The sequence below is a fragment of the Cervus canadensis genome, chromosome 11 (genome assembly GCF_019320065.1).
Source record: "Cervus canadensis isolate Bull #8, Minnesota chromosome 11, ASM1932006v1, whole genome shotgun sequence".
Taxonomy (NCBI): domain Eukaryota; kingdom Metazoa; phylum Chordata; class Mammalia; order Artiodactyla; family Cervidae; genus Cervus; species Cervus canadensis.
Genome location: NC_057396.1, coordinates 1,945,580 through 1,958,485, shown reverse-complemented (window position 1 = coordinate 1,958,485; position 12,906 = coordinate 1,945,580). Strand labels below are relative to the sequence as shown.

Sequence of the window (12,906 nt, the reverse complement as noted above, 5' to 3'; positions counted from 1 at the left end):
GTAGATATATTATGTGTATAACTGATTAATTTAGCTGTACACTTGAAACTGACAGAACACTGTAAGTCAACTATACTCCATATATGTGTGTGTATATACATATATATTCTATTAAAAAATTGGAAAAGAAATCCCAGGAAGTGTATATTTGACAAGTCCAAATAAAACAACAAAATGGTCAGAAATTCATCTTCACTTTTAATGGGTTAGGATTAGAAAAGGCTCATATTTGCAAGTGAAAGAGTAGTTTTTCCAGTCCTTTCTGGGTATAGCCTTGCTAAGTGAAAATCTTACCCCATACTCATAGGGATATTATTTTGTATACATCTCACCCTGGCATTTATTTATAGGCATTATACTATATGCTGATTGTTTCATGTTTCTTGACTGTCTTGTCTTCTCAATGAGATGGTAAACTACTAGGTACCTAGATACACAATTATTTTGTGTTACTGAAATGCCTTAAGGAAGTGCTAGAATTGTATAAACAGTAGTCATGACTTTGCCAGTGACAAACTCTGAGATTTTGGATAAGTTACTTATCACATTACCTTCTCTGAATATCTCCTGTTGAGCTCAAAATTTGTTGAGGTCAGGTACCTACTGTAATTTATATCTGTATCCCTAAAGCAGAAAATCTAGCAAATGTTTTCTAGAAAGAATGGTGTGAGTAGCAAGTTCGATTCGTATGAAATCTGAAGACTTCAAACCCATTATTTGCTCCAAATTCCACCTCCCTACCTTCTCAGAGTGGTAAAAAAGAAACTGATGACCTTTCATTTCTATTTCAAATTTATTGAAATGTTTAAAGAAATGTCTGTTTTCTGCCAACAGGATTCCAAAACAGTTATAGAATGACAGAACTCCTGGCTTCCTATGGAAAAGGGAGAGAAAATAAAACAAGCATCAAAAAAGAATTCTGCTAAAAGAAATGCAAGTTATAAAAATGACTCCACCAAGTGGTTACACACACTCATAAGAATGAGGAGCCTGTGTTATGTCTCAATATTGCCCTGCTGACGCAAAGGGGAGGAACGTCTAAAACTGAGCTTTCATCATCTTCTGGCCAAATCTCAGTCTATTATCAGCTAACCTTGAGAAATGGCCATCTACCTCTGCAGAACTTTGAGGGAAGTGCAGTGTGCCCTGTACTAACCAGCAGAAAGGCTTTCGTTATCCTTTTGTTATCCCCTGTTTATTATACTAGACCTTGAGATCTTCACTAGGAGGGTAGTTCAGTACTCGTCCCCCAATTTTGCTCCATCCCTACCACACATACATCTGTACTTACAGCTTACTTACTTTAATATCCTGGAAAGAGGTAGAAACATCTTGTCAAAGTCACTCTTTCAGTGGTGGGCATCTGTACCTTACCATCTGGCAGCTCAAATGAAAATCGAACCTAAAAGGAAAATAAATTCTACAGATTTCCCACCCGCCCCCCACCCCAAGTGGAAGGATTTGCACTTATGTTGGAAAAATAGTAGCAAAATAAACGATTAAAACAAAGAGGTTTTGCCTCTATACAAATCAGCAGTATGCATGTCTAGGGATGGACTAACCATGCTTTTAAAATCTACTGAATCTAATAGTTTTGAACACAAGCAAATTAGAGTCTACTCATTTGTCTATTCATTCATTTGTCTATTCTTTTCTAGGGTTTGTTTTCTAGATCATAATAGCTTGGAACTGGCTTCTGGGTTGGCTGACTCACCAAAGAAAACCTCAAAACTCATTTGAAAAGAAGGACATTTTTTAGAAGAAAACATGTCCAGAGCTGCTTTTTAGGTTGCCAGTTAGAACAGATAGGGAGGTAGCATTTCAGAAGTATCTAGCACCTACCTTTCGGAAAATTTCCTCCAGGTCACAGGACCAGGCATATTCTTGAAAATTTTTGATGAGTTTAATAATAAAAAGAGAGCCCAATATGGGATGTCTCCAGGAAACATTATCTATGAAGAAAACACATTTCAAATTTCATGCAAGGTCTCTCACTTGGCTACAGAAATGGAGTCCTAGGATTTCTGTTCCAGCTAAAGCAGACTGTTGAGTTTATGCTATTTCTTACAGACTGCATGCCATTTTTAAGTGACTCTATTCAACATTCAGTGTGAATATTTTCAGATACTTGAAAGTTTTTAAAGCCATATGAAGAATGCTGTATATGGTACAGATGTTATGCAGCATAATCTTTGAAATTCAAAGAACCATAAATATAGTAGAGAAGGAAAGTCAGGATGGGATGGAAGGGAATAACTGGGCCTTGAGGAACAAATACCTGAGTGTGGACCCCAAGAGTGCCACTGACAGACTTGAGTTAAGTTAATTATACACTCGGAAATGCAGGCCTTGACTGTAATAGGTAGGGTAATAATTTCTGCCCCCCAAATACATTTGCATATTAGATATAAATGCATTGCAAGGATCTGGAAGAATATACAAATGTAGTACCCAGTTTATACAAGGAAATCATATTAATAATATTTCTTTAAATTTATCTACCTTGTGATTTAATAAAAATCAAATAATATTGATCATAAAGCATTTAGACAAAGAAATTACTCATTAAATTTGAAAATGGTACCAACAGAAAAGAAGTCCATACCTAGAAAAGATTTAAGAGGGAAAGATCATAAGACAAAACACTCTCATAGAAAAGACATATTAAAAAATAATAGTTATACAAAATAGTAGGACTTAGAAGTTATAAAGCCATTTTCAAATTATGTAAAGGAATATATAGGAAAAGTATCAAAACATTTTAGCCAATAGAAATGGTAATAAAATGCATACTAGTAATAGATTAAAATCCTATCTAAAACTACAGCTGTCTTGATGAAGATGGTTTCAATTAAAGGAAGTAGGTGGGACAGAGTTGCATGCCAATATCTCTTCAAGTTTTTTGTGAAATTAGTTAGAGACCAATCACTTTTCTTCATAAGAGTACTACAATGTAATTGGAATTAATACCAGAGGATATAAAGCTAGATTTACTCATAGAATCTCAAGACAACTGAACTGGAGTTTCTACAAATCATCTGGAAGGAGCATGAGGAAAGTGAAAGAAAACAAGACAAAAATCAACAAGATAGATTATCAAGAAGCCAGGGGGCCCATAAAGGTTATAATACCTAGAGGTAAATCTCTGTGGAATACTGGAATCAACTTTTTTTTTAATAGCTACATCTAGTATTAAAGTCTGTTAAATACACTCAAATTGTAAATGTATGGAGGCTTTCCCTAGTGTCATTGTTTTCATTTTTGAAAAAAATTGATTTCTATATCAAGATATGGTCAACACAATGCAAAAGCATGTCTCCTGAGAGATGGAACCTCATTATAGAAAAAAATCTGTTAAGTTAAACTATTTGATCAGGGGCAAATCCTTAAGGCTGGAAGTAATCAAGAGAATGTTAATGTCCAAGAAATTCCAAACTATAGTGGATGACTTTTATTTAAACCTGGATATGGAAAGTAACTCAAGGTAAAAGCTTGAATTAAGCTACAACATAGAAACATCATTAATAGTGGCAATCATTTAAAGTGTGCTTTATTCTACATCATGCTTACTTAACATTTCATATTTATTATTAAAATGTTTTAAGCCTTATGACAATGATATTTGTATTCACATATATTAGTGAGGAATTCAAAGAAAGCCCAGAGAAGCTAAGTAACTGGAACTAATTTACAAAGCACTAAGTGACAGAGTCAGAATATAATTGGCAGTACTTATAATCCAAAATCTAGATTTAGAATCATTCAGTTGGTTTTTTTTTGTTTGTTTGTTTTCCTGTTTCATAAACTCCACACTTCTGGTTGAAATGCCTTTACCATATGGACTCAATATACTTTCTTTTCTTTTCTGCCTCTCCCCTTTATAAATACTCTTCTATAAATACATGTGTAGGCAAATTGAAATGTTAAGTGATGTCAAGATGTGGACCTATCTATCTATTCCTCACAGTACAAAAATCATTTTGCACCATGGAAGTTTACTAAAATAGATGTATATTTATTTGGTCTCCATGGATAAGGAGAATTGAAGATGTAACTGAGAGGAAGACTTGAATTAGTCTTCCAAAGTCTCATGAAAATTTTAACACAGGTATCCATACTCTAATGTATCGGTGTGAGTTTCTGCATTGGTAATGCTCATAGAGGTGTCTTGTACATATGCTCATTACCTGGTGTTGAAGAGCAGAAAGCAATAAAATCCTTCTCTATGTGGGCTTTCTTAATGGCATCAGCCTCAAAATCTTCTGGGGCCACTAAGGAACAATTTCCAGAAGCTGCTACTGAATCGTTTACCCATACCATCCCTTGCTTCTCTGAAAAGACAAGATTTGGTTTCTTGTTACTGCCAATAGCCAAGAAAACTTTCTCCACTCAACATCTGTTCAACCATTTACTAATTTGTCAATAATTTTAATTCAGGTACAGATGCACATATACATCTCAAAAACTATTTTAAGAACTCTTGTCCCTCCTAACCCTCAAATTAATTCCAACAACATCAAAGTATTAAGATTAAAAGTGATATTTCAGTTGAAAAAGGAACAAAAATCTACCAAGCAGTCACAGAATTCACAGTCACAGAAGTCACAGTCACATGTAATTCACAGAAGCTATAATTCCGTTTGTAATGTCAAAGAATATCTACTTTCACCAAACAGGATTGTAGCTTTTCTTTGACATTAAAGAGTAGACTCAAAGGAATGGAAAAATACTGGACACATACAGATAATGAGATCAATACTTCAGGGTCCCATGTTCTAATGGCAATGAGCACTCACCACCACGGCAGGCCTGGATAATGATCACCTTGGGTTTGTCCTTCAAAGTTGGGCAGTTCCAGGTGTTCAAAATTTGAAAGATGTCATCAAGTTTTAATACGTCTGGGACTTCTTCAGAGTATTTCTTCCCACAAATGCCAGCCCGAATTCCATGAGACATGAGTACCAGAAAAGTACTATCAGAGGTCCGGTGCTCTGAGCGAGCAGCAAATGCCTTCAGTTCTAAAGCCATTTCCTGGAAGAGACATTAATACCACTGGTGTTGAACTATGTGATTGATTATCATGGCAGCTTGGAATCCAATAAAGAGACACTCCTGAATGATATGAAAATCAATGGAATACAAAAGGAAAATTTAATTTTCAATTAATGGAAAGGTGAAAAAGAGTTATGGGTTGTAATTAAGGGATTTCTGGTACTGAGTAAGGGGCATTACTTATTTATTTTTGTGGCAACAGACATATAATTGAATTAATAGAACATTTTCCAGGTAAAGGTTTCACCAAACTCTTGCTAAAAGATTCTAGGATAGAAGCATGAAATACCCTACAAAAACAAATTTGAATTTTAGACTATCAAGAGATTAAGTTTCTGGTGCTACAACCAATCTTTCTAACGTTCTTTAAGGGTAAAGGCTATTACCATTGTCTCTACATTATGAAAAAATTTACCAAAGCAGTGAGATTTTCTTTCACATCCACATTGTATCCCAGACCTTCTAGTAGCATCTTCATATTTCTGGTATCAACATCAGCTCCATCTCTTTTGGGAAGATTTTCAAACTCTATGTTGCAGATAATGAGGGCAAGACGTGTGCGGTTTGACCTTTCCATTATTGGGTAAATCTGTAAGAAATGCAGGTTGAACAAATAGACTTGTTCTCTCTAATTAAATATCCATCTTGAGGATTTAAGATAGCTTCTCTCCCCTTACAGAAACCCAATCTCTTGAACCATAGGTAAAAATAAAGAGAGGAGAATGAGTCCTACTGTAGGAGTGGAATGAAATCTGCGAATGCCCAGATGGCAGCTGAGCACTTGATTTTTATTACTTTTGAGAGGTAGGACTGAGGGAAATGAGCATAATTAGAGCTACAATGACTCAGTTTTAAAACTAATTCCTTAACTTACTGCTTAAGACACATTATTTCAAAACTGTTGCCTCAGTTTTCTGATCTCTAAAATGGGCTATTTTGAGGGTTCAAGGTGTTATTATATGCAATATCCTCAGAACAGTGCCTGACTCCTAGTAAGTAGCTGTTTTTATTATTTTAGCTGTTTTGTTCTTAATATTATAACTATTTTCTCAGGGGATTGGACTAAACTTGAAAATCTCTACATAAATCGGGAAAATAGGAATTCTTTATGTAAGGGAAGAAGCAGGATGGTTTTCCAGAACCTCTCAAGGAAATTAGCTCTAAGAAAGAACCACTGCAGTTCAGAATTTTCTCCAGTGTGTCTTTCACCCAGATCCTTATGTTCTAAGCATAGCACCTCTCCTGATTTTTCTTTCCATATTCTTTGGGCTGTTTCTGGGGGGCAAAGCTTGAGGTTCCCTCCTGGTCCTGAAGATGCAAGCTTAACTGGGTTATCCTGTATTGCCTGAGGAGCTGCAAGAGACAAGAAACATTATGAACAATGGCATTTCTGAGCATCTCATTTGGTGTACCTCCTTGAGTCACCTGTGCATGAAGCCGTGGAGGAGGGAATTAATCCTTAAGAAGATGACCCTGGGTTACTCCTTACACCATTGAAAGCAACTCTGCTAAAGGAATATATTCCAAGTCAGAAATTTCCAGGGTGTGATATAGACATCACATCCCTTTATCACTTAGACTTAGCATTTTACAAATGCTTTTCATTAAAAAGCAAAAGGGAGTTTTTCAAGGCTATGCATGATAAAAATCCGAGAAAACAGTGTGTTAGATAAAATAATTAAGCTATAAATATATTTCAACTAATTGAAATCTTAGATAATTGAAGTTGGCCTTAATGAATACATTTCAATGATTTAAAAATTCTTGTTTATGTATCTATTTCTTTAGCTGTTTGTTTGCTTAACAGTTGTGAGAGTAGGCATTAGAGATTGCAAGGAAGGAAGGAAGGTAGGAAGGAAAAGCCTTTGTCCTATATCCTTTAGGACTCTCTTTACTGTGTGTACATATAGGGAGAAAAAGAAGATACTGAATACATGGACAAAAATGAATATGAAATAGAGTAATAAATCAAGGTGTACACCTAGAGGAATCCATAGCACTAAATATTGATTGCACAAATATATGAGGAAGAATTTTCACAATGGCTTAAGACTTGGGAGTTTATTTGATCACAAATTCAACATCATCCAATAATGTTGCACATTTTCTAAAAAAATTAATATAATATTTGCTTCAAAACAGAAATGTTTTACTGATGTGGGGGGGGATATTTTAGAAACTAAACTGTTCAAGCAAGAAAATTATATTAAATTTTGACAAGGAACTTGTAGAATTCAGTTAGGTAAACCAATGTAGCATGAAGTGTGTTAACTGTGGAGAAAGTAAGAGATAATTAGAATGGATATAGTTGGGAAAAAAACTATAGAAATCATTATCATGTGGAAAAAATATTGCATTTCTTAAAAAAAGGAGTCTGAGGAACAATAGAAAAATTAGATAAATAAATTTGGACTATATTAGAGCTAATTTTTCTTATGGCACTTGGTTATATAATGAGTGTCCCAGATGACAAGAATTTTCTTGTCATCTGGGACCTAGGTATTCCTTGTGCTACCTTCAGTGCTATGTTGAATGAAAAGTTCTGTGTTTAAATTTTGTGGCTGAGACTGGCTAAATCTTCAACAAGACAATTCATTCTTTTTCCTGAACACAGAGCTAATCTATATTGCTAACAAGTCTAGTCATTAGGTATGGCCATATAACTAAGTTCTAGACAATGGGATGAAAACTGATATACTGTGTTATTCATCCAGGCCAAGCCTAACAAAATCTCTTACAAATGATCCTGCATATTCCTTCCAATGCCATTAATTTGATTGTTATTACAACAATTATTTTGGCATTGTATGCTGCAGATATCAGAGCCATAGCATGAAAGAGACCTAGATATCTGAGTTACCACCTGAAGGAAAGCTGAATCTAAAGAAAAAAATGCCCATTTTAGAAATTCCTTGAATTGGAACAAACATTTCTATCTTATCTAGCTATTATAAACATTTGTCTCTGTTACAATATCCCATATCATGTCAACTGACACAGATATGTGTAGTTTCATTTCCATCCCCAAATTTTTGGCTGGCTTTATTTTGATGGTGGAGTTTCTTAAATGCCTATCCATTCACTATTCATATAGTCAAGTAGTTTTAAGAAAAGAAGAAATCTTGCTTGTTTTATTCATTACTTTCTAAATAGTCCATAGAACAGGGTCTGTAGCACAATTGGCATATGCAAATATTTTCTAATGGCATAGTAAACAGTAATGATTCTGCCCAAATTATTCAGTGAAATAGTCTTAACAAATATTTGTTACATATATATTACAGGTTTACTGGTGAAATTCTATTAAAGGTGAACTATAAGAAAAAACATATGTCCAATTTCCTCATAAAGCTTTTAGTGTTATGAGGGAAAAGAATGCATTTATTTTTAAAATTACAAGAAAAATATAGTGAAAGTTATGACTGGAGAATTATGGAACACTCTTGGAATAGGGGCTCTGACATCTAATAGTAGAAGTAGAAATGCAGAAGCCAATCTGAATTTGTGAGAGAAAAATAAAATCTGGGTGCCACTTAAATGTTGGAAGTGAGGGAGAAATGGTCTAAGACAATTTCAGGTTTCTGGCTTGAATAACTGGGTGACAGTGGTACCATTCATCAAGACAGAGGAAAGTTGAGGAGAGCCAACGGGGGGGAGGCATGGCAAGCTATCTCAGTTCACACGATTGAAAGTGTCTGTAGGAGATGAATGCACAAGTTCAGTAGATTACTGAACAGCAAAGTGTGGCACTCAGGATTTGCAATAAAGATTCAGAACTGTTAGTATAAACATGATAGTGAAGCTGTAGGAACAGCTCCTGCTAAAGCAGAATGGATTAAGAGAAAAATGTATAGAATAAATCTGTAAATAAACCCATGGTCCTCTCACCCTGAGTTCATCCCATTAATCTGTAGTTAATGCCAAGGAAGGTGGCAATGCCTTGAGAATACCATTACCTGGAAAAGGAGGGAACAATTCTTTGGATTCTTGTCTAAGATAATTTCCAGACTGTGAACCTGAGGAAAGACAAAGGACATTAAAATAGTCACACGCTCTAAAGATTCTTACCCCAGTGTGTTGGACACTCCTTACTAAAGATACCTTTCACAGGATTTAATCCTGTACAAGATGTGATTCACCTGGAGCCATACTCATCACTGGGAAACAAAAGCATCTACACATGAATGACTGGACTTTTTAATTTAAGTAGTGGTAGAACAAAAGTGTCTGGAAGTGACTTCTTTGACTTATACTTTCTATTATGAAAATAAAATTGAAACAGCATCAGCTATAGAATCACATATATTTTAAGGTGACTTCTGAGCTGATCTGTACTGCCTAACAAATGTGTATTCAAAGTGAAGTTGTCTAATTCAGAGTTGACCTGGACTTTGGAGAAAACTAGCGCTAAAAGGCCTCTGTGTTTGGACACTTAACTGTGCCAAGATTAATCACAACAAAATGAGAATGAAATTGAGGCCTATCCCCAATAAGTGTTAAGTAAATTTCCTAAGTCATATAATAATAAGGTGCCACAGCCAGGATTTGAATACAAAAATGTCTTGACTATCAATACTGACCTCTTAATCACTAACCTACTCTCTAGCCCACAAAGGGTTTTATACAATTATGCATATGACCGGAGCCCTGACCACAACCTGTAATCTGCGCTTGTCTTACTCAATCAAATCTATTAATATATTCTCTGATGTCACTAGACATTATGATTGTCAATTTCAAGCACAAGAATTGAAATTAACTTTATTTAAGGTTTTATAAATATCTCAATGTAGCAACACCCACCTGAGAAACATGTTCTAGAAACTTTAGAATCAGCATGAACCAATACTACTCCAAGTCATAGTACCTATTGAAGACAAAATTTCTGTAGCCAAAATATGGGCCATGTGAATGGAGGAAAGCCTTAGGACATCCCACAATACTTCAAGTCCAAGATGTAGGCTATAGTTTGTCCCACCTTTCCCATCTAAACTGCAGGACTAAATTAACCATCAATAAATTCAAGAACATTTTCTGCATGAGGCCTTGTCATTGCAGTAGTTTATATGCCAAGAAATGTTTTTAGGTGTGTCCTCTTAGAGAAAATTTAAATATTATATCCAATTATCATACACTTGGGTCCTGAAGCAACTGGCAAATAGCTGAGGAGGAAGCAAAGCCATTACAACCTTGACTGAGGAGGTATTATCCAACAACTGGAGAAATAGACTCCAGGAATTAGAGTTATCACAATGAGTTGCACAAGTGCTTCTAGGGTTTAAGGACTGTGAGTTAAAAGAAATATGATAAAGAAGAAGAAATTTTGACTACTATATAGATATTCTAAACCCTTATTTTTATTGATTGTCTTTAATTCTTGGAGGTGGGAGTTAATCTAAAAAATGTATCAAAAAAAAATCAACAAAGAAAATATTTGCTGTCACTGAGAGGGGCACAGGCTCCTCCCAGTTCCTGAGGGACAAATGATTTCTTGTTTTCAAATAACATCTACTCTCTTTGAATGATTTTAGAAGCACAAAAGTGAAAGTTGCTCAGTCATGCCCAACTCCTTGCAACTCCATGGACTATACAGTGGGTAGATTTTCCCTGCTCCAGGGAATTTTAGAAGCACAAAAGAAACCAGTAACTGGAAGCCCATCAGAGCTCCAGTCTTTTTTGTGTGGAGAAACTAGGGAAAGATAGAAGAAGCAGCTCAGATGGCTGAGCCTGGACTGAGTCTTCAGGAGACAGAAAGAGAGGTGATGGGCCTCTCAGAATGGTGCACAGTAGAGTGCGCAATCCTACTCGAAAGAAAATGCAAGGGGGCAACTAAAAGCAAGAGTCCACTTAAAATCTCTACTTTTCTGTAAGCAATTAATTTATTCTCTGGGTGTTCCATTCTCCCTGAAATATGTTTTATTCCTCCTGGAGAGCAAACTTTTGGAGAGACATTATACAAAGTATTTGATTACAGACTTTAAACCTGTGTCAAGTCACTACACAGAGGTTTCTAGGGACCTTTAGACTATAACTAACTTACTAGATAAATCAATAAAGTACCTTGCAAGGATGACTGGAGAATACACTATGAAACTTTTCAAGATTGTCCTCATGAACTTCAACAAATGAGCTACAACATACTCAGGATAGGAAATAAGCTTTAAACAAAAGAGAGACCCTAAGGCCAAAAAACAGGAACAAAGAAGAAAAGAGACAGGGGGCATGCAATATGATCATTGAAATACCTGAAGCCAGAGGTAAGAAGTGGTCTGCAAGCTAACATGACCAATGAAGAAGTCAGATATTCGGCCTGATGACACAGGGCTTGCGTGAACCTCAGTCTGAGTCACAGGCCCTTACCTGAGGTGAGCCCCAGTATTCCTGCCAGGTGGGAGTCTTCTTTACAAATGTGGCTGATGCAGATTTGGCATGCCTGACGTCCTTTACAAATAACAATGTCTATCAAAAACCGGGCTTTATCCTCAGCTGTAGCATTTTCATCTCTTACTTTTTCCATCTCCTCCTGGTTCAGCACTCTTTTTCCTAATAGCTCATCCAGCAAGCCATTTATTGTACCCTTGCTCACTGAATGAACAAACAGATTCCTCTTCTCTTTCAGAACCTTGTCTGTTGGAAACAAAAGAAGCCGCAAGTCATAAAAACAGCCTCACTTTCCTTTCCTCTCAGCAACTCAGAATAGCCTCTTTCAGATTTAATCAGTAAAATGTGCCTTCCCACACAGTGTGGTAATCCTGAAGACACTCACACCTCATTCTTCCCCCAGTATTATCCGTGTGCTGATGGAGTGGCCTGAAGACTGAGATTTACTATCCCCAAGATCGTACCTGAAAATCCTATGTTAACATGCTTCATGTTGATTCAACTGTGCATAATAAAATAATGAAAACAGTGATTTTCCATTTCCTTTGGGGAGAGCTGCTGGAACCCATTCTGTGCCAATTCTGCACCCTCTGTCAGAATTCAGTTAAGATTGCAAAATGATAGCCAGAGAGCAGCCAGTGAAGTTTGATTCCTTTCTGTCCCTTGCTGTTCCGCACCCCTTTCCTTTTCTTTGCCCCACCCGTACCTCTCTTGGCACAAGCACTCCCTCTTTGCACATTCACAGAACTTAATTACGGCTTCTGTAAAAGCCAGCCCCTTCCAAAACCATTCTTTCAAGAAGCTGTTTTCAGTAAAAAAAAACTCACCGGCCATGGCTTCCCCTTCTAGCCTTGGTGTGTGTTATGAAACTGAAAGCTTGTTCCACCTTCCTTTTCAACAGGGTGTGCACGCATTGTGAAATACCCATGGCGCATTTATGTATACGCATTTATTTCTGTCCTGAAGAGATTATCAGATAACTGCAACTTAGATCACATCAGGGAGGGTATCCCTGGGAAGTTTCCTTCACCACAGTTTGAATCGGGTCAGGGTAGGCGGGAAATGAGGCTTACAGAATAAGAATATAAAGAAGAAGTATGTATACAATCAAACTTATGCAATAATTAAGTGTAATCTGCAAAACTAACTCATCTTTTAGTATCTTCATTCATTCAGGCTGCTGTAGCAAAAAGTCAGACTGGATATCATATAAACAAAAGAAATGTATTTCTCCCACTTCCAGAGGCTAGAAGTAAAAGATCACTGCGCCAGCATGGTTGGATCGTGGCGGATCCTCATTTCAGTTGCAGACTGACAACTTCTCACCACGTCCTCACATGGCAGAAAGGACAAAGTGTCTCTCTCTGATCTCTGACATAAGGGCATTGGTCTTGCCATGAAGGTTCTGCCCTCATGATCAATTCAACATCTAAAGATCCTGCCTCCTAATGCCATCAGCTTGGGCATTAGGTT

The 12,906-nt window shown here is 36.4% G+C and overlaps 1 protein-coding gene across 2 annotated transcripts; it reads right to left on the bottom strand.

Moving 5' to 3' along the window:
* Window positions 1–774: 774 nt before the first annotated feature.
* Window positions 775–12,315, bottom strand: CASP1 (caspase 1). 2 transcript variants are annotated; one of them, XM_043482070.1, is made up of 10 exons: window positions 12,261–12,315; window positions 11,413–11,679; window positions 9,009–9,068; window positions 6,290–6,405; window positions 5,468–5,641; window positions 4,797–5,031; window positions 4,188–4,331; window positions 1,843–1,952; window positions 1,303–1,402; window positions 775–874 (listed from the first exon to the last, which is right to left on the bottom strand). In XM_043482070.1, exons 1-9 carry the CDS (start codon window positions 12,265–12,267, stop codon window positions 1,304–1,306), a joined length of 1,212 nt encoding a protein of 403 aa, XP_043338005.1. In that variant the 5' UTR covers window positions 12,268–12,315; the 3' UTR covers window positions 775–874; window position 1,303. The 2 variants fall into 2 exon arrangements, with proteins under 2 accessions (XP_043338005.1, XP_043338006.1); XM_043482071.1 differs by lacking the exon at window positions 4,188–4,331.
* Between the last annotated feature and the right edge of the window lie 591 nt (window positions 12,316–12,906).